This window comes from Carassius carassius, chromosome 7 (assembly GCF_963082965.1).
Source record: "Carassius carassius chromosome 7, fCarCar2.1, whole genome shotgun sequence".
Taxonomy (NCBI): Eukaryota; Metazoa; Chordata; class Actinopteri; order Cypriniformes; family Cyprinidae; genus Carassius; species Carassius carassius.
The window spans coordinates 20099817-20122705 of record NC_081761.1 but is presented as its reverse complement, the minus strand read 5'-3'; the positions used below and the strand labels follow the sequence as shown (position 1 = coordinate 20122705).

The 22889-nt window shown below is 37.2% G+C and overlaps 1 protein-coding gene across 3 annotated transcripts in view; it reads left to right on the top strand.

The window, feature by feature from the left end:
- The window catches only part of gpm6ba (glycoprotein M6Ba), an 80660-nt gene that overhangs the window by 18205 nt on the left and 39566 nt on the right, over positions 1-22889 (top strand). For 2 of the 3 annotated variants that reach the window (XM_059554115.1, XM_059554117.1), the window contains exon 1: positions 16905-17202. The exons of the other annotated variant lie outside the window; for it this stretch is intronic. In XM_059554115.1, the coding sequence (XP_059410098.1) occupies positions 17139-17202 (64 nt within the window). In that variant the 5' untranslated portion in view covers positions 16905-17138. Of the gene's footprint in view, positions 1-16904; positions 17203-22889 lie in introns of those variants that run through there. 3 annotated transcript variants of the gene reach the window in all.

Here is a 22889-nt window from a genome sequence, read left to right as displayed (position 1 = left end):
CCCTGTCAATGATTTAGCACCCCTTGAGCACCTGCATTCAAAATTCTCTGGTGCCACCATGGCAGTCATCATTTACTCCTGACATCCGCTGAAGACACAGTGATAGAATACCACTAATAGGTTTGGGATATATATATATAAGCTTTTTAATGTTTTGTCTTTCTTTTTCACATTTTTTTTTACATTTTAGAAGAAATTATACCAACAAAGCGCAATTTAACTTCAAATTAATAAGTAAAATAAGATATTTTTTGGCCATTTTTGAGACCACCTACTTAAATCAGGTAATTTTTTTTACTGTACAAATAAATGCAGCTTCTGAGCAGAAGATAATTATTTTAAAACATTAGAAAATATTTTAGATCCCAATTTGAACACTATGTGTGAATGTTAAAATAAATGTATTAATGAAGCTTTTGTAATTATTATTATCATTATTGCTATCTTATTAATTTATTTTACAAAACAACAGTACAATTTCAATACTAACATTTCTGAATATGAATGTTGATGAGTTATCTATATATGAGTTACTATACCATTTTAAAATGGAGCTGCAATCTAAAAAAATTAAAACTATTGAAGATGTTATGAGAAATAAATAGTATTAAACCAGATACTGTATATGGAATACTGTATGTACAAACCTGATTCCAAAAAAGTTGGGGTACTGTGCAAATTATGAATAAAAACATAATGCAATGATGTGGAAGTTTCACATTTCAATATTTTATTCAGAATACAACACAGATGACATATCAAATGTTTAAACTGAGAAAATGTATAATTTTAAGGGAAAAATAAGTTGATTTTAAATTTCATGGCATCAGTACATCTCAAAAAAGTTGGGACAAGGTCATGTTTACCACTGTGTGGCATCCCCTCTTCTTTTTATAACAGTCTGCAAATGTCTGGGGACTGAGGAGACAAGTTGCTCAAGTTTAGGAATAGGAATGTTGTCCCATTCCTGTCTAATTCTTCTAGTTGCGCAACTGTCTTATGTCTTCTTTGTCGCATCTTCCTCTTTATGATGCGCCAAATGTTTTCTATGGGTGAAAGATCTGGACTGCAGGCTGCCCATTTCAGTACTCGGATCCTTCTTCTACGCAGCCATGATGTAATTGATGCTGTATGTGGTCTGGCATTGTTATGTTGGAAAATGCAAGGTCTCCCCTGAAAGAGACGACGTCTAGATGGGAGCATATGTTGTTCTAGAACTTGGATATACCTTTCAGCATTGATGGTGCCTTTCTAGATGTGTAAGCTGCCCATGCCACACGCACGCAAGCAACCCCATACCATCAGAGATGCAGGCTTCTGAACTGAGCGCTGATAACCACTTGGGTTGTCCTTGTCCTCTTTAGTCTGGATGACATGGCATCCCAGTTTTCCAAAAAGAACTTCAAATTTTGATTCGTCTGACCACAGAACAGTTTTCCACTTTGCCACAGTGCATTTTAAATGAGCCTTGGCCCAGAGAAAACGCCTGCACTTGTGGATCATGTTTAGATATGGCTTCTTTTTTGACCTATAGAGTTTTAGCCAGCAACTGCAAATGGCAAGTGGATTGTGTTCACCGACAATGTTTTCTGGAAGTATTCCTGAGCCCATGTTGTGATTTCCTTTACAGTAGCATTTCTATATGTGATGCAGTGCCGTCTAAGGGCCCGAAGATCACGGGCATTCAGTATGGTTTTCCGGCCTTGACACTTACGCAAGGAGATTGTTCCAGATTCTCTGAATCTTTAGATGATATTATGCACTGTAGATGATGATAACTTCAAACTCTTTGCAATTTTTCTCTGAGAAACGTCTTTCTGATATTGCTCCACTATTGTTTGCCGCAGAATTGGGGGAATAGGTGATCCTCTGCCCATCTTGACTTCTGAGAGACACTGCCACTCTGAGAGGCTCTTTTTATACCCAATCATGTTGCCCAATCATTTTTGGAATGTGTAGCTCTCATGAAATCCAAAATGAGCCAAAATTTGGCATGACATTTCAAAATGTCTCACTGTCAACATTTGGTATGTTATCTATATTCTATTGTGAATAAAATATAAGTTTATGTGATTTGTAAATTATTCCATTCAATTTTTACTCACAATTTGTATAGTGTCCCAACTTTTTTGGAATCAGGTTTGTATATACCCGAGTGTTGGTACATAGCAGTTTTGAATGATTAAAACCTCTCCTAACATTCCTACTTTTGTCTCTCAGCAGTGCTATCATGTTGCTATAGAGACACTGTCATGAGCTATGCTGGCATTAAACAGCAGTAGCCTATTCTGTGCCACATGACTAAATTATTTATTTAAATTGGCTAAGTGGATTGCATAAAAATCTTGGGTTTAGGCAGGGGTGGTTAGCGGCACAAATTACAGGAGCACATGAGCCTTTTGTCTTTCTTTTGTTGTTCTGTTTAAATGTATATTGATTCTTTGATGTTGATTTCATAGTAACTAGAGTATGTACTTCTCTACCTCTTGGTTAAGCCAGTGTTGCTACTGTACGTCAGGCTGCTCAAACACATAGAGTCAAGTGACGTCAAGTCACCTTTATTTATAAATAGCGCTTTAAACAAAATACATTGCGTCAAAGCAACTGAACAAAATTCATTAGGAAAACAGTGTGTCAATAATGCAAAATGACAGTTAAAGGCAGTTCATCATTGAATTCAGTGATATCATCTCTGTTCAGTTTAAAAAGTGTCTGTGCATTTATTTGCAATCAAGTCAACGATATTGCTGTAGATGAAGTGACCCCAACTAAGCAAGCCAGAGGCGACAAGGAACCGAAACTCCATCGGTGACAGAATGGAGAAAAAAGCCTTGGGAGAAACCAGGCTCAGTTGGGGGGCCAGTTCTCCTCTGACCAGACGAAACCAGCAGTTCAATTCCAGGCTGCAGCAAAGTCAGATTGTGCAGAAGAATCATCTGTTTCCTGTCGTCTTGTCCTGGTGGTCATCTGAGACAGGGTCTTTACAGGGGATCTGTATCTGGGGCTCTAGTTGTCCTGGTCTCCGCTGTCTTTCAGGGATCTAGAGGTCCTTTTTTCTAGGTGCCGATCCACCATCTCGTCTGGATACGTACTGGATCCGGGTGACTGCAGTGACCCTCTGATCTGGATACAGACTGGATCTGGTGACTACGGTGACCTCGGAATAAGAGAGAAACAGACTAATATTAGCGTAGATGCCATTCTTCTAATGATGTAGCAAGTGCATCGGGTGTTATGGGAATTGTTCCCAGTTCCATATATTGGTCTTTAATCTAGATTTAAACTGCAAGAGTGTGTCAGCCTCCTGAACAATGTTAGGTAGGTTATTCCAGAGTTTAGGCTCCAAATAGGAAAAGGATCTGCCGCCCGCAGTTGATTTTGATATTCTAGGTATTATCAAATTGCCTGAGTTTTGAGAACGTAGCGGACGTAGAGGATTATAATGTAAAAGGAACTCATTCATATACTGAGGTGCTAAACCATTCAGGGCTTTATATGTAATAAGCAATATTTTTTAAAATCTATACAATGTTTGATAGGGAGCCAGTGCAGTGTTGACAGAACCGGGCTAATATGGTCAAACTTCCTGGTTCTAGTAAGAACTCTTGCTGCTGCATTTTGGACTAACTGTAGTTTGTTTACTAAGCATGCAGAACAACCTCCCAATAAAGCATTACAATAATCTAACCTTGAGGTCATAAATGCATTGATTAACTTTTCTGCATTTGACATTGAAAGCATATGCCGTAATTTAGATATATTTTTGAGATGGAAAAATGCAGTTTTACAAATGCTAGAAACATGGCTTTCTAAGGAAAGATTGCGATCCAATAGCACCCCTAGGTTCCCAATGTAACGGCTGCTGGTGTGTGAATGAAGGCGCACGAAGGAGAAGATATACTAAAGGGTAATTTTAATGATCGCGGGAGAATAAGGGCACATCCAACAAAACTATACAATAAGATACAATACTACAGCACATTAATACGTCAACATACAACAATCACAGATCAGGTGAATGGAGACAGGTGGGGATTAATCAATAAACCAAACAAGAACAGGAAAATTACCAAATAAGGAAACTGAAAGTCAATGAATGTAACACCTAACTGATGATGAAGAATTGACAGAGCAGCCATCAAGTCTTAGACAGTGATCTAGGTTATTACATGCAGAGTTTTAGGTCCTATAATTAACATTTTTTTTTTTTCAGAATTTAGCAGTAAGAAATTACTCGTCATCCAGTTTTTTTATATCGAGTATGCATTCCATTAGTTTTTCAAATTGGTGTGTTTCACCGGGCCGTGAAGAAATATAGAGCTGAGTATCATCAGCATAACAGTGAAAGCTACCACCATGTTTCCTGATGATATCTTCCAAGGGTAACATATAAAGCATGAAGAGTAATGGCCCTAGTACTGAGCCTTGAGGTACTCCATACTGCACATGTAATCGATATGATACCTCTTCATTCACTGCTAAGAATTGATGGCAGTCATATAAGTATGATTTAAACCATGCTAATGCACTTCCATTAATGCCAACAAAGTGTTCAAGTCTATGCAAAAGAATGTTGTGGTCAACGCAGCACTAAGATCCAATAGAACTAATAAAGAGATACAACCACGATCAGATGATAAGAGCAGGTCATTTGTAACTCTAAGGAGAGCAGTCTCAGTACTATGATACGGTTTAAATCCTGACTGGAAATCCTCACATATACCATTTTTCTCTAAGAAGGAATATAATTGTGAGGATACCACCTTTTCTAGTATCTTGGACAGAAAAGGAAGATTCGAGATTGGTCTGTAATTAACTAGTTCTTTTGGGTCAAGTTGTGTTTTTTGATGAGAGGCTTAATAACAGCTAGTTTGAAGGTTTTGGGGACATATCCTAATGACAATGAGGAATTAATAATAGTCAGAAGAGGATCTATGACTTCTGGAAGCACCTCTTTTAGGAGCTTAGATGGTATAGGGTCTAACATACATGTTGTTGGTTTAGATGATTTAACAAGTTTATACAATTCTTCCTCTCCTATAGTAGAGAATGAGTGGAACTTTTCCTCAGGGGGTCTATAGTGCACTGTCTGATGCGATACTGTTACATAGAGCAATGGTGTAGCAGTCACAGTTTAGAATCATGTTTTGGAGAAAACCTACCTATGGATTACTTAATGTTGTTCTGTATAATAAACTAGGAGAAAGTATTTTAACAAATGATACACTTCACTTTTAACTTCTCTCTCTTCCTAAACTTTGACATCTGAGGCATCACTCTGGTCTCACTGAAGACCTCTCTCCTAAGTGGAACGGGACTAGGCCCTGTCTGTTAACTTTAATTACTTTTTTTTTTACAGGACTTCAAAAGGAAACCTTTCAGTGTGCTATAACCATTTCCACGTTAACTCTTTAGTCAGGGCACATAAAAGAACAGTAATGGGCTCATTACTGGAGAGATGTGTCCACTTGGTTGTTCTGTCTCAAATTATCTAGACTAGACCAACCACATGTCTGGATTTCCAAGTAGATTTCCATTTTTTTTTTACATACAATAGAATTTAGCTATATGTAGAATAAAGGCTCATTCACACTTGGCACAATAACTTAAGTGATAACTATGAGAAAAGTAACATCAACATATAACAAACATTACAAGGAATGATATAGTTGGAATCACTTTCAGAGTGTTCTTTTTTTTCTTCTGATTAACAATAAAAATATTGACAGCCAATCAGAATGCATCCTGCTTTAAAGTGCTTGGGCATTTACAGTTGTGGAAAACATATTAAACAGAATAATAAACAGAATGTTATTGTGCATTGGTGTGGATGCCATACAGTTATTGTTACAGTTCAGTCACATTTATTTTAATTGCACTTTATCGCACACAAGATTTGGTCAGGAAAATAAAAGAATCAATGACGTGGACTTCAGAAAATAGAAAAATTCTAATTCTGCTGTAAAGAAGCTCCAACAGTTAGTGTTATTATGTAGCTCCAGTCAGTTCAGTGTTCAGTTAGTTTTAGTTATCTTTATAACTGTTTTTCTTGATATGAACAGGCCTTAATATTGTTATGTGCAGTGTTTTGGTTTGATTTGGTTTAGTTGGGAAATAATGACAAGTTCAGCACAAGTAGAATTCTGACCCAGTTTTCACTTCCTCTTCTCTGAGAATTTGAGAAGCTAACTAATGTTTTCACCCTCAGTAGGGCTATATTTTTAAAGGCTACTATACACACCATCTTAAAGTATTTATTATGCATCTGGAAATCCTGCTTCACTTGACTTAGGGCAGGGGTTTATAAAGACACTTTGATCAGTTGGGAATTACATAAGGATCTTATTTGTGGACTTCAGTTTGGCCTTCAATACCATCACGCCTGACCTTTTCTCAGACAAACTAACCCAGCTCTCTGTGCCCACCTCCATCTGTCAGTGGATCACCAGCTTCCTGACAGACAGGCAGCAGCTAGTGAGGCTGGGCAAACTCACATCCAGGACTATCACAATGATCATCAATGGAGCTCCTCAGGGATGTGTTCTCTCCCCACTGCTCTTCTCCCTGTATACAAATGACTGCACTTCAAAGGACCGCTCTGTCAAGTTTCTGAAGTTTGTGGAGGACACTACAGTCATTTGCCCAGAGGTGGGTAGTAACGAGTTACATTTACTTCGTTACATTTACTTGAGTAATTTTTTGGGGTAACTAATACTTTTCGGAGTATATTTAAAGATGGGTACTTTATACTCTTACTTGAGTAAATTTTGGGGGGAAAATCTGTACTTTTACTTCGTTACTGTGGGCGACGCTCCTCTCGTTACTTTATCTTATTGCAATAAATGTTATAAATGCTTCAGTTTATTCCAAACGCGCCGTCTACTTTTCTCTGGGCAATGAACGATGCCCATTCGCGAATGATTCATTCTTTTGAGTCAATTCTGTTCAAAGGCTTGATCAAACCAATTGGCAAACGAGTGAATTGGTTCATGAATCAGTTTGAATGAGTCGTTCAGTTCCCTGCCGCACGCGCTGAGCGTCTGAAGTGGTTAACTCAGAGTCAGAGTTGTAACGTTTAAGATCATCAGCAGCATTGAAAACGTGGATATGGAACTGCACTGAATTGAAAGCAAATCTACAAAGGCTATTATTTGCTTGCGATGGAGATCCTTATTAGATTAACACCGCATGTGCTGTCTACTGTTTAACAGGTAATAACTTGGGCTACATTCGATTACAGTACACGATACCACTGTGACATTAGTTTGTTGTACGTGTGTGGCTTATAACAGAGGGGAGTCAAGTTGAATGCAGCTTCCAAAAGAAAAAAATAGCCGATTAAGATTTTATTAATTTTAATACAATCACACCGGTGCGAGTACGTTCAGCAAGTCATATCATCAGCTGCTAAATTCAGATCTGTGATCACTTGCTGGCGCTGAGCCAGAGACGGACGCGTTTATACAGCGCTGCGCATTATAACCAATCACACAAGATTCTGTTGAGCTTTTGAATGCAATGGCCAATCAGAGGTGTTCCGATGAGTCATCGCTAAAATGCCGGTGCTTCCTTCACTCGCTCACTGACTGAATACCTCTTTCTGGCGAATTCTCTCGTCAGAAACAACAAAGTGCAGATGTGTGTACGAATCTTTAATTAAGATATTGATTTCACAGTGTTAACAGTTTCAGTGATTTTAATGGGAGTTTCTGAGAGTGATTGAAATCTAGACTGTCAGTGAAAATGATATTTAATAATGTAAATGTTATTTGCTCTCTTTCTGAACAATGAAAGATTAGTAGCAATATTTATATCACATTAACTTTCAATGTTAAATTCACATTTAATATAAAGTCAGTCGTATTAAAAATATGTTATGGCATGACACCTAGGCTATATCTGTTACTTAAGTAAACAGACAGGGTTTTATAATAAATTACATAAATTGGAGTAAAGGCTGATGAAATTTATACATTTATACACGCACACACACACACACACACATCTAAATAAAAATAGGCTCAGTATATATGACCCAAAGTAACTAGTAACTAACTACTTGAGTAGATTTTTTATCCGATACTCTTTTACTCTTACTCAAGTAACTATTCAAGACTAGTACTTTTACTTTTACTTGAGTAAATATTTGTAGAAGTACTTTTACTTGAGTACAGTTTTTGGGTACTCTACCCACCTCTGCATTTGCCTCATCAAGGATGGAGACATGTCTGCTTACAGACAGGAGGTTGAGCAGCTGTCTGGTGCAGCCTTAACAACCTGGAGCTAAACACTCTCAAAACTGTGGAGATGATAGTGGACTTCAGGAGGAAAACACATACATAACACACCTCAGTACTGCACATTGTAAATAACTCATTAAAATTTCATCTGTAAATAGCACATATGCACATTCGGTTTAGTCTAGGGACATTTTTCCTTTTTCTGTAAATTTTTATTGCTATTGTTATTTATAATTTCTTTTCTATTATTTTATGTACTGTATGTCTGCACTTTGTTTGTATTTTCTGTAGCAGAAGCTCCTAACACTAAGACAAATTCCTTGTGCGTGTGTACACACTTGGCAATAATAATATAGCTCTTTCTGATTCGGAATACTAGTATTCACACTTTGATCTCTTTTTTGTGGATCTCTTCTGATTTTGAAGAAAATATGCAGACTGAGACATTCCAGATTGAGTTCATTCCATATGTTCATATGTTCATTGTATATGTTGTGCTATTTAGGCCACATGACATTGTATTTCTTTTACCTCTCTTATCAGAGAGCTGGTTAGTAGGCCTTTTAAAGTTGTGATTGTCGAACAGTGCCACCTATCATATGGAAGTGAATTTTGTCTTAAAGGGGTCATATGATGTTGCTAAAAATACCATTATTTTGTGTATTTGGGATAATGAAATGTGTTATGTGGTTTAAGGTTAAAAAAACACATTATTTTCCACACACTATACATTATTCTCCTCTATGCCTTGCCTTTTCTAAAACACGTAGATTTATACAAAGCTCATCAGTCTAAAAATCGAGGTGTGCTCTGATTGGCCAGCTATCCAGTGCGTTGTGATTTGCAGAATGCCCCAAGCGTGTGATGGAAATGTTACACCCCTTACCATACTGTGATGTTGTGTCCTGGTCAGAACACCGGTGCGACAAGACAAAAATATTAAAACCCATTTTAAACTAGACATTTGTTGCATACAGTGGGGACATAATTATGGATTATAATGACTTATACTGTCTTTTTACGCACTGCATTGCATTGCATCGCATAAACATAAAACTATCTCTCCATTTGTGATCGGAGAAACGACAAACTTCAAGCGCTACTCCACACTGCTCAAAACTCACGTTTAAATCATCAGTGGCAAATCCTTTAAAAATGACAAAATATTTACAGGCTGTGAGTCAGAACAGCCGTCATTGTAGTATACTATCCCAGCATCAGGAAACAGTTCTCTATAAAATGCGTTGCACACATCTCAATATGAATAGTGTTGTAAATACAACTAAACCACTGATTTCTAGTCGTGTCCTCTTTTGGAAGGCCAAACAAAGTATTTTCGCTTTCGCAATGAAACACACAGCATCTTCACAAAATGGCAGCTGCGGTGGCAGCAACAATAAAGTTACACCACCTTTCTTTGTGTGAACATTTGGGGTACGCTATGCAAATCTTTCCACATCGTGACATAGACATGTGGGGGCATGTTTAAATTAAGCATTTGAGGAGGTTGTGGATGAGTCCTAACTTTTATAAATAATATCTCTTTGGGTTTGATACTTTAGTCTTTGCAATTTTAGGGGATATTATTTATTCGCGAACAGCTTGTAACACTCCAAAGAGAAAGGAAAACTTGAAATCGCATCATATGACCCCTTTAAAGGGTTAGTTCACCCAATAATCAAAATTATGTCATTAATAACTCACCCTCATGTCGTTCCAAACCAGTAAGACGTCCATTTATCTTCGGAACACAGTTTAAGATATTTTAGAGTTAAGGCCCGTTCACACCAAGAACGATAACTATAAAGATAACGATATTAGCGTCCACACCAGCGAACGATATTGTCTGTGTATTCTAAGTGGACGCACGTCTGCTGCTTTAAATTCTCGAGCTCATTACAGCAGGATTGATTCTGATTGGTTGGTTTTATCGTTCATCAGGGAAAAAAAATCATTCTGAAAGTGAAATCATTCTGAACTGAAAGTTCCAACGATATCGTTTCTCTGTGGCTTTATCGTTATAGTTGTGGTGTGGACTCTGCTATTCTTTAATATTGAGAACGATTTTTAGAACTATATCTTTATCGTTATCTTTACAGTTATCGTGCTTGGTGTGAACGGGCCTTTAGTCCGAGAGCTCTCAGTCCCTCCATTGAAGCTGTGTGTACGGTATACTGTCAATGTCCAGAAAGGTAATAAAAACATCATCAGAGTAGTCCATGTGACATCAGAGGGTCAGTTAGAATTTTTTGAAGCATCAAAAAACATTTTGGTCCAAAAATAGCAAAAACTATGACTTTATTCAGCATTGTCTTCTCTTCCGTGTCTGTTGTGAGAGAGTTCAAAAGACAGCAGTTTGTGATATCCGGTTCGCGAACGAATCATTCAATGTTACCGGATCTTTTTGAACCAGTTCACCAAATCGAACTGAATCGTTTAAAACGTTTCTCGTCTCCAATAAGCATTAATCCTCAAATGACTTAAGCTGTTAACTTTTTTAATGTGGCTCACACTCCCTCTGAGTTCAAACAAACCAATATCCCGGAGTAATTCATTCACTCAAACAGTACACTGACTGAACTGCTGTGAAGAGAGAATTGAAGATGAACACCGAGCCAAGCCAGATAACGAACAAAAGACTGACTCGTTCTTGAGGCAAGAACCGTTTCTGTCAGACGTGTCCGATTAGAGAACCGAGGAGCTGTTGATACTACGCATGTGAGATTCAGTGTGAAGCAGAATGACACACAGAGCGTCTGAACCGAGCTGATTCTTTTGGTGATTAATTCTGAACCGATTCTGTGCTAGTGTTATGAGCGCGGGTAAACCGAAGGCTTGAATCAAGGGCAATCATCGCAAATGAAGTCATTAGGTCGAGTGCAAAAGAACCGGTGAACCGTTTTCTTCAACGGTTTATTGAATCGAACTGTCCGAAAGAACTAATGGTGATCCGAAAACCGATGCAAGCGGTTCTTGACTCGAGAAGGAGTCAATCTTTTGTTCGTTATCTGGCTCAGCTCGGTGTTTATCTTCAGTTCTCTCTTCACAGCAGTTCAGTCAGTGTACTGTTTGAGTAAATGAATTATTCCGGGATATTGGTTTGTTTTAACTCAGAGGGAGTGTCAGCCACATAAAAAAAGTTAACAGCTTAAGTCATTTGCGGATTAATGCTTATTGGAGACGTGAAACGTTTTAAACGATTCAGTTCGATTTGGTGAACTGGTTCAAGAAGATCCGGTTACATCAAATGATTCGTTCGTGAACCGGATATCACTACACTGTTGTGTTTTGAACTCTCTCACAACAGACACGGAAGAGAAGAAAATGCTGAATAAAGTCGTAGTTTTTGCTATTTTTGGACCAAAATGTATTTTCAATGCTTCAAAAAATTCTAACGGACCCTCTGATGTCACATGGACTACTTTGATGATGTTTTTCTTACCTTTCTGGACATGGAGAGTAGACCGTACACACAGTTTCAATGGAGGGACTGAGAGCTCTCGGACTAAATCTAAAATATCTTAAACTGTGTTCCGAAGATGAACGGAGGTCTCACGGGTTTGGAAGGACATGAGGGTGAGTTATTAATTACATCATTTGGATTATTGGGTGAACTAACCCTTTAATATAGCCAAATACATATTTTAGTACATTTTGATATAAATAAACCTCTCTGATGCACTGTGTAGATTGCATTTTGTTAGTGTGAACAGGCCTTTAAAAGTAAACACAAATATGTGAGGCCAACAATATTTTGATTAGATACATAGTATTCCTATCGAGCTATTCAGAACAGGGATGAACATCCATTATTTATTTAGATTGGTGGTCTGGCAACGAAAATGCAATAACCAGATGCACTAACGTGTTTCATGTGGGTAAGTGTTTTGCTAACCCACATGAATCACTGAGTTGTCTGGAAACAGCATTAAAGTGTAATGGTAAGGAGGGTGAGGAAGCAATTGCAAGTAAATGATAGTTTTAATGAGGAGTTACACAAGAGAACAGTGGTAATCAGCAGGAACAACGAGATGAAGAGAGATGATATCACAGGTGTCCAGGAAGTAGTGGTGAGATGAGACAGCAGGAGAGCGTGACGCAGGAACCGAGATGAGCTATCCAGTTGTTGAGTGGAGAGGATGGGGTTCCAGAGGTGTGAGGATCCAACGAGGCGATAAACAGAGATGAGGAACCAGGCATACAACAGGGAGCTTCAAACAACGATCTGACAAACACAAGATGAAAGACAGGGCAATAAATAGGGAGCAGGTGATGAGTGGCAGCTGTGGCTGATGAACATTTAATGAAGACGCACACATGAAACGATCAGTGCTGACGAATATGAGGTGTGGTTTCTGACAGATCGAAGGCTTAGCAGGAGAAGAAGGAGCAGTCGACCCTTCCGTCGCCGTCAAAACTCCACCCACATAGTGATTAAAGGTCCCGTTTTTCACACTTTTTTGAAGCTTTGATTGTGTTTACAGTGTGCAATATAACATGTGTTCATGTTTCGCGTGTAAAAAAAAACAAGTATTTTTCACACAATTCACCTATCTGTATACCGCTGTTTTCACTGTCATAAATATGGGCTGATGACTTCCTTTTTCTATAAAGTTCCTCCTTCAGAAATACGTAACACGTTCTGATTGTGCCAGCGGTTCCTGTGTTGTGATTCGACACCAGCTTAGAGCACGCGGCCCTCCTGGAAACGCGATTAGACTAGTTTTGAGAAGCAAGTGGGCAGGAGCATGTGCTGGAGATGTACTTATAATCACAGGAGCGTTTTTACTGACAAGATGCGCATGAAAATCGCATTTGTTTTTTTGCACAGCCGTAACATCTAGTTAACAAAGCTAAACAGCATTGTTAATGTGTAATAAGTTACAGAAACTGTTAAACGCACCAACTTAAATAATAAAATACACTTACCGGTTGTGGTCCATAAACAACGCCTTCTCCAGACAAAGAGGGAACTGCTCCATCTTTCAAGAATAATCTTTGTGCGAATCCGGCATTAAACTGATTGAGATTGAGGAAGTTGTCCTCAGCAAGCTGTCCTCAGCAAAATGTGCTGCCCATAGTTTTACATATGGATTATAATTTTCGGGAACCGAGTTAAACATAAATTGTAACCATTAATCTCCAAGTACAGCGTCCCTGGGAAAACCAAACAAAGATGATTGGACTCCGAGGTGGAAATAACAGCGTTTCAACGACATGGCGACAAACACAAACGCAGCTCTTCCTTCTTCTCCATCGGAATGCAACAAGACCACGCCCCCTTTTTTGTGTATTCATGTGGGCGGAGGTTAGTCAAAAAACTGTTTTAGTGACGTCATTACTGCAGGAACTAGAGGGATGTAGTCCAAACGGGTCGTTTTTTGTAGGCGAATTCTGTTCAATAAAATATCTCGCTTGGCATTGAACTTTGAGCTTTAGAATTTTACAGATATTACTTATACTCTAACAACAACATTACACACTAACTAAAGTTTAAAACATTGGATCACGAAGAAGGGGACCTTTAACAGGGACAACAGTTTTACCAACCGGGACATAAATATGGACGTGAAGCTAGAGATTATGATTTTTGGGTTCTTTCTCTCATAAATATATCAAACGACACATATTGGAGTTATTAATTAAATAAGTGTCTTGAACTTTCTTCTCTTGCATTCTGTACTTCTGTTACTTGAATGGCAGACCATCTGAAAGGTGCACTGGAGTTATGCCATTGTTCCAGTGAAAATATGCTTTGAATGTGAATAGACCATTCGTTTGTTATAAGTTAAATTTTTTAAATTGTTTCCTTAGTTTGTCCCTTACACAGTGGGCTGCTTATTTGACAAAGCTTGAAAGACATCTCTGCCAATTGTAATAACATTTTATTATGGGTAAGAAGTACATTTATAAAAGGAAATATTGCTTTGTTCAACAGGAATACATAAAATCTCTTTACTCAGACCATGTGCTAAAACAAACAAATAAAAAAAACCAAAACAAATCAGATTAAGATATTTTTTACTTTTTCCTTTGTGGTAACTTAAAAACTGCATGAACATCTATATTACCCACAATTTTTTTTTTCTTATGTACAATCACAGTATTTTCTTGTCTTTTACCCACAGCTGGTTCTGCTGTTATGAATAATTAACATCGTCTAAAACTTAGTCATAAACCATGTTTATTGAAGGCTTTCAGTGGTTGACAGTTTGCTGGCATTATGAATATCTGCAACACAAATTGCAGCCAACGTTCATCCATTATTTCTCTATTGTCAGCTAAATGGCTCTTACTCTGAGCTTCTGTAGAGACCTCAAATGTAGCTATTTCCCTGTTAATAAACAGCGAACAGAATAATTAAACTACACAGCCATGAGGGATTATGTTGTTATTTTGAGAGAGAGTGGGCTGTTGTACTCTGAGGGTTTATAGAGAACAATTCCACTTTTATAGACAAATAGATAAAACATACTTTTCTTTTTGACCAAGAGCCTGCATTTTACATTGACCTGAGAAAGAGAGAGTATCTCTAAAAAAACTTCAAGGCTTAAAAAGCTCCAAGGCTTTGCAGTAAAAACTTGGCAGGACTACAATTCCTATAAAAAAGTTTTCACCCCCTGGAAAAGTGTGTGTGTGTGTGTTTCACACACTAAAACATAACTGATTTAGTCTGGCTTTTTCGACAATGAACAAATGCGTTCTTTCATGAAAGTGAAAACTAATTTCTACAAAATTTACATCTCCTTTTTCCAAGGTTTGCTTGATAGCTTGATAACTTTGCATGTTTTTACTATGTGTTGTCTATGTTTTTTGTTTGTTTATTGATGATGAGAAGATAAACTGTGCAAGACACAATTTCTCATCTACCAGACAAACACTTAATCTGTGGCGGTGACCTACTAATTTAGAGATTATTGTAGTATGTCAGAGCAAAATGGTCCCTGAGCCTTAAATGTGACTTGTTAAATAAAAAAGAAAATATGCACCTCTGAGATATTTCATTTGGTGCCTATCTGAAAATTGTCTTTGGAACTAATTAATGTTAGGCCATATATCTTTCAAGTAAATGTAAATACACAAAAGTCCTCCTCCTGATTTGTTCTTATTACACCTCAGTCCATTACAATATATACTGTAATTTTAGTGAGAAGTGTAGATAAAGATCTTTTAATCTCTTTTCTTCCACCAAGGTTGTTTCAGTTCAGCAACCTTCCAGGAAGTAAAAGATATAGGCTCAAATTTGTTGACACAAACTGGATATTTCATCCTAAATTGCTTGTAAAATGTGATACTTTAAAGGAGGTAAGAACTTTAAATTACAACCAGACGTTTGAGGTTGTTTACAGCACAACCACTACTACTTACATTCCTTTACCTGCTGTGTGTTTGATGCCTGAGGAAGGAAGGTGTTTTAATGAGATCTCTTTACGCCTTTCTCAGTACACTTTTGTATTTTTATGCACTGCTGCAAGTGTTACTTTAAATATGTATTTGTACATCATATAACCCATATCAAGTAGTTTTGTTGGTATAAATCAGCAATATTAAATAATATTTTTGACTTAAATAGAACCAATTAATTTAGATGTTGCCATTTTTTTTTGTGAAAAACCCTATTGTTTTTCCAGTGTATAATAAAAAATAATTTTGATAAACTGAAGATTAAAGTTTTACCAAACACAAAATGGTGTAAAGTCTTAGGTGATACGTACAAGAGAAAATGTATGGGTCATTTCCATGTATAATACAATTAGGTCTACTTACATAAGTGTTTTATCAGTAAAGCAAACTAAATGCATTATACCAACAAAACGAAATGTTTTGGGTAAAGGTAGCAATATCTGTAGGGTAACAAATGCAAGTCCAAAACTCTTTACAGTGTACTATAGGGTGACCATGCATCCTATTTTTCCTGGGTTCTGGTTTTGTTGTCATATTTGCTGTAGGTATTAACTGAAAAGTAGCTTGGCAAAGAAGATGCAGGCATTTGTGAGAAGGGGGGGTCGGCCTGGAAACAATAAGAGACAAATTAATGCTAAAACCCAGAAATTTAGAAAATACACTAAGTTTACTTTACATAGCTATGCTATCAATCACGTCCATGTTATTAGTATTAGTCTTGTACGTACAAGTATACTGTGCACATTCATAAACCCTAAAATCTATAGGGTGCCATCTATTTCAGGATCTGCTTTTTAACAAGGGGACTGTTGAAATACGACCTCATATATACCCTCTGGGTTTTTAAGGTCCTTAAATGGTAATGATAGAGATGGTATTTAGTGTGACAGTTGTACTTTACCAGTATATGCAAGTCTTTTGTTTAGCTGAATGCAGCAGAAGGTCATGTGCTTGAGAATTAATACTGTTTAAGAGGATTCCAGACAGATGGTATTTCTCTGTTTGATCATTGTTTTATTATTATTAAAAAACGGGGGCACCCACCATTTAAGTGTTCATGTTTAGAATAAAATAACAGGTGAAGTATCTTTGTGTCTTTAGGGTTTCATTTAGCACACATCACTTTTAATTCATATCTCTGTAACCCCAATCCTAATAAGTACAGTATATTCTTTCTATCCTCCCATCAATTCGGGTAGGGAGGGGGACGGAGAGAGAGAGCATGTGTGACTGTTTACAGCTGGGGCTATCTGTTTATGTCAACCTGACTGGCAGTGGAGTGGCTGTTTTTCCTCGCCTCCGCTTATCTGCTTGTAGTCTTCTTTTACGCGAGATACTCGGCTGAGCTCGTATCGTTTATGAATCAATTATCTGCCAGAAATCCGTTCTGACAAAACATTTACATATTTGAGGTGGACTGTAAAATATACTCCTATATATTGGAGAAAGAGAGACCAGGCAAAAGGGAAGTGTATCCAACCTACTCTTTTCCAAATGGATGGGATGAAACCAGAAGCGACGGCTGAGGAGAATCAGGATGAAAGGGAAGAAAGCAAAGGTTTGTAATTGTGTGTTTTGTGTTTCGACTCGGATTTATTCTGCTCGTGCTAGATGTATAGAGAGCGGCTTAACCTATTTGCGAAGGCTTCGCTTTGCGCGCCGTTCATAGCGAACCAATCGAATATTTTATTGTTCGAGGGTCCTCCTCGTGTCATTCACTTGACATCAATAATTCTTTAATGTCGTTTATTCGATTAGAGAATGCGCATTTGGAGCGCTGGTTATGTCAAATCACGACTCTGCGTCTTTGGAGAATCGTTTGCATCTCTGACAGTGATGATTTGAATAAGCGCAGCTCCAGTTACCTTAGTGACTTATGCAAAAAAAAAAAAAAAAAAGGAAAAGGAAAAAAACTTTATTTTCTCTGATGCGTCAATTAGGCTATAGCTATATACATCGGCTACTATAGCCTACCGTATCGTCTTGGTGTCGATAGTATTGTTGATGGTGATGAGATGGAAGTGTCGCATTGTATTGTGTTGTTTACATTCCTGTAGTGTTCTCTGGTCAAACTAATGGACGAATTCCTCTAGTTGTGATAGATTTGAAATGTAAATTTGATTAATGACTTTGCTGTCCATCGTCGCGCAATGTATAAATTTTTCTTTGACTAAAATCATTTAATTATTTTTACTGCGTTCGCACAATAAACGTATCAGATATTGAAACCGAATACATGCTTTGAATATGTAAAGCACCTGAAGAAAACGTCCTCAAAGCGACATTTATCAGGGCAACCTCCGTAAATCGCGCGCGTGTGTCTGTAAAATACAGGTTAGCCTATTCGTGATTTGAGTTCAGTAATGATTATGGTTCAGGATTGTCCGAACAAGGTTTTTCTGTAATAATAAAACCCACCATGATGACATAAGCAGGACTCCCCCTTGACCCTCCCCACCTGACTTTTTATTCATACTTCTGGACTATTTGTGTAATGCATTTGTGTTAACTGAGGTATGAATTTGATAACTGTGCAGTGAAGTCCAAGATTTCCACAAGCATCTAAGCAACCAAGAGGATGCCTCACTCCACCCACTGGTGCATTTGCTTCATCATATAACTACTGTAGCCTATGCTGTGAACCATTAGAATTGTAACCCATCTTTGTTAATATTCACAGCTCACTCATAATATTCTAGCAAACAACTGCATAGGGCTTTATTCTTTCCACTGTGTTCTTATCCTCGATTCCATGTTAATGTGTATTTGGTGTAATGACATTGTGTGTTAAATGTGGTTTAAGGTTAAAAAAACACATTATTTTCCACATACTGTACATTATTGTTTCTCCTCTGTGTCCCGCCTTTTTCATCGGTCTGAAAAGCGAGGTGTGCTCTGATTTGCCAGCTGTCCAGTCCATTGTGATTGGCTGAATACCTCAAGCGTGTGACGGAAAAGTTATGCCCTAGTCGTGTTCTCTTTTGGAAGGCCAAACAAAGTATTTTCGCTTTCACAACAAAATACACAAGCGTCTTCAGAGTATAGCGACAGCAACAATACTACAGCGTGAATCAAAGTTATACCTTCTTTCTTTGTGTGAACATTTGGAAAACATTATGCAAATCTTCCCACGCAGTGACGCAGACATGTGGGGGCGTGTTTAAACAAGGTGTTTTAGGAGGGCTTCGACAAGTCTTAACTTTCATAAAGAATATCTCTTTGGGTTTGAAAATTTAGTTTTTGCAACTCTGGGGATCTTTTCTTTTCACAAACAGCTGGTAACACTCCAAAGAGAAAGGAAAACTTGAAATCGCATCTTGTGACCCCTTTAAACTTGGAACAATTTTGCCCCTAGCATGATCAGAGTAATACATTATGGAAAGAGTAAGACCTAATGGTACCATATGTGTCACAAATAAAATATGCAGAGATAAGTAGGTTAGTCTTTATGAAAATTTGATGTAAGAACTGTTGGTCTCTGTCAGGTCATCTTGCTGTAGATGCTTTCTCTATGGTCAATCTTTGAAATTTGAAGGCACATTATTTGTTCACTTAAAGGACAAGTTTGACAGTTTTCAACTAGCTTTTTATTGTTACATTGTTGCTAGTGTATGTAAATGAGCAGTATGCATTTTTGTATTCTCACCCGCAGACAGAATAGCAGAACGGCGGTGCCATAATCAAAGTGCATTATGGGTGTTTTTCATGTTTCTAGGTAGGCAGCCAATTTTATTAAAAGCTCATCTTCTCAGCTGTGACGTTCATCTTTAATAAGTCAACAGTTACATTGAAACAGGTGCTCTGATGCTTTGTTCAGTAATAAGGTACAGAAAACCTGGATAGGCTGATTGATTTTGGAGTTGATGTGAAATCAAAATGGACTTGAATTGATTAACTTTCTTAATGCATGTTACTGGCTTTATTGTGAATAATTCATCTATGCATATACAGGTATATGGACTCCTCCCTGCTGGCATATGCAAAGCCTCACTGCAGTTGAACCAATCACATTCAAATTTGCCTCTATTCTAATACGCAACACCCTCTTTTCACAGTCCAGTTAAAAACCAGTGGATAAAATCAAGTCCCTACTTTTTTTTTCCCTTTTCAGAAAGCCATTTTACTCCGAAATGTGTATGGAGTTATGGAGCTGTGCTGTTGTGCAACAAAGTCCACAAGCATCAATGCAACAAGGAGAATGCTCCTTCAATCTGCCCACTGGTGCATTTTCTTCATCACACAACTACTGTCTGCCTTGAACCATTGGAGATGTAACCCATCATTGTTAATATTCACTGTTCATAAAATCATGATTATCACAACATTCAGGCAGATAATTCCAAATGTCTTTGTTCTTTCCACTGTGTTTTTATCCTCTCTTCTATGTTAAACACTGAACAATTTCCACCAGCATGATTAGAAGAGAACACAAAAATACTTGGCATTGCACTGTGCAACAATTCCTACATTTTCTGAAATTTCTGCAAAATAAATAAGACAGTAGAACATACTGTTACATATTTCATGATTGTTAGCTAATTCAGAAACTCCACAACATACTGGATGGTTAAAAAAATTGTTCAAGTGTTTTGTGCCTCATTTGCTTTGTTAATACCGTTTTTCTCCCCATCATTTGTTCTTTTGTACACCTTGTTCATGGCTCTTCAAATCTTTCTAAGTGTTAGTTACCATTTTACCAATTCATTGTACTTTCTAATCTTTCTGATGTGCCATACAATTGCTTTTGATTAATAGCTTGATGGGGTACTTGTTTATGCATCCCACGCCAATGATGGGAGAATTGATAGAGTATAGAGTCGTTCTCTCCTTGTCACTCTTTTTTTTCTCTCACATGCACAGAAAGGAAGGAGGGCAGAAGAGGCGGCATGCACACGCTTCGCTTTTTACATAACTCCTGCACTTTCCACATGAAAAGGATTACATCATTCTTGGGACATGAAAGGGGAGGGATATGTAGCAGTACTAAAGGTGGGAAAGATAAAAATGAAAAAGTAAATGATCTCTGTAAGATTCGTTGTATCTTTAACATCTGATTTTGCAACCAGGAAATATGTATGATGGGTACCAATAAAGAATTCGCTCACAGGAAGTAACGGTTAATTTTTTTGTCTTCTGTACAATAATGGAAACCCATTTTTGTGTTCTGCTTTCAGCTTTATTCCAATATTGCCACTGTTGATGTTAAGGTACACTTGTGGATGTTCAGAAACTACAAATGAAGACCATGGTTGGACCATGTCAGGATACATTTAAACTTTCACAGTTCAGATAACTTCTCTGTAATAAAGATGAAAGAATTGATGCACAGACTAGTAGATAAAGGCATTTTTCTGATTTATGTTTCCGGTATTTATTTTCTTGGCACATTTACTTGGTGTTAGTGTTCAATATAGCAGTGTGGGGGAGGTTACTCAAAATAATTCACTACAGATTACTTTCAAGTAGGATAATTTTCTAAAACCTATTAATTCTTCCTATACATTGAGCATTATTTTAACAGTAAAATGCTACAGTTAAAATCTGTTAAATAGTTAACAGGAAGTTTCCCTACTGTATACGGTGAATAACTGTATTTACAGTTAATGTAATTTTATATATATATATATATATATATATATATATATATATATATATATATATATATATATATATATTTTTTTTTTTTTTTTTTTTTTTTTTTTTTTTTTCAATGAATTTAAAGTAAGACTGTAAAACCCAAAATGTTGCAAATGGTAAAGTTCTGGCCACCACAGCTGCCAGTATTTTACTCTAACTGTTACAGATTTATTTTTATTTATTTATTGTGTTTACAGTGTTCCTGTGGCTCAGTGGTAGATCATTGTGTTAGCAGTGCAAAAGTTCATGGGTTTACTTCCCAGGGAATGCACATACTGGTAAAAATAAATTAAAAATGAATAGCCTGAAAGCACTGTAATTCACTGTGGATAAAAGCATCTGCTAAACTCATAAATGTAAAGTCTAGGCTACTAATAAATACAAATGGCAATAAATTGTGTAAACCAAGCAGCAAATACATTTTCATAATGAAAATAAATGACATTTAAGAATATTTATATGTGATGCTTTGTGCTTATTCATATTTTGATCAGATCATTATAGATTTTCTTTGCATTTTATTGTCAGTGTTTTTAATATATCTCTTCTGCAATGTAATAAAAAGTGGTAACATGCAATTGTTACTTTAAATAGCTATTTCTGTTTTGATTACTGGTATCAATTAAGGTATTTAGGTTAATGCATTGATGTTAAGTAATAGGTTTTGACTTAAAACCAGTTAATGTAGTTGTTACCATTTTTTTTAGTTTACCGTTTTTCAGTGTGGATGAGGGCTGTGTATGTTTGCGCTGCCTATAGTCTATACACTGGACTTCTTTTTAACCGTTACCCCTGATCTTTCTTCTCGTCTCCTCTCCTCTCCTCTCCTCTCCTCTCCTCTCCTCTCCTCTCCTCTCCTCTCCTCTCCTCTTCTCTTCTGCGCACTTGGATACTGCAAAAATACTGCAGTCCAACTGCAAAGGCCAAAAAGGTCAAATAAAACTCTAAATCAGCAGTGCCCAACCCTGTTCCTGGCAATCGACTGTACTGCGAAGTTTAGCTCCAACCCTAATCAAACACACCTGAAGCAACTAGTACACTCAAATACTGATACTCAGCATCATGTCTTTTTTATTGAGTACGGCCTGAGGAGTTTGTCCACATAGTAATGTTGTGTTTTTTTGCTAGACAAAGAGAATAAAAAAATACTTGTGTGACTGATCTAGCCGTGATAACACTCTCTAAACCTTACTCTTTCTCTCCTCATTCTCTTCCTCCTCATCCTTCACTTCTTACATGTACTCTCCCTCCTCTTCTTCTCATATTGTTTCCATCTAGTTTGTATCATCATTCAGTCACCTGTGCCATTTGTGCACTCTGAACTCATATTTTGTAGTTGGTAGATCACATCATTAGAAACAAGTGTGAACAATTTTGAATCATTGTGTGTAAACGATGACAACTGTGCTTTAGTTGTGTTCAGCTTTTGCTGCTTGTGTTTAGCAGCACAAATGTATCACAGTGTGTTAAGTTATATACTTAACTTACTAGTTAACACTAGTAGTAAGATTTTAGGAGTTCAGCAGAGTCATCCTACCGACCTATATATTAGACAGGTAGTTAGAAAAGCTCTATCTATTTTAACGGTTACTTCTCATCTTCTCATCA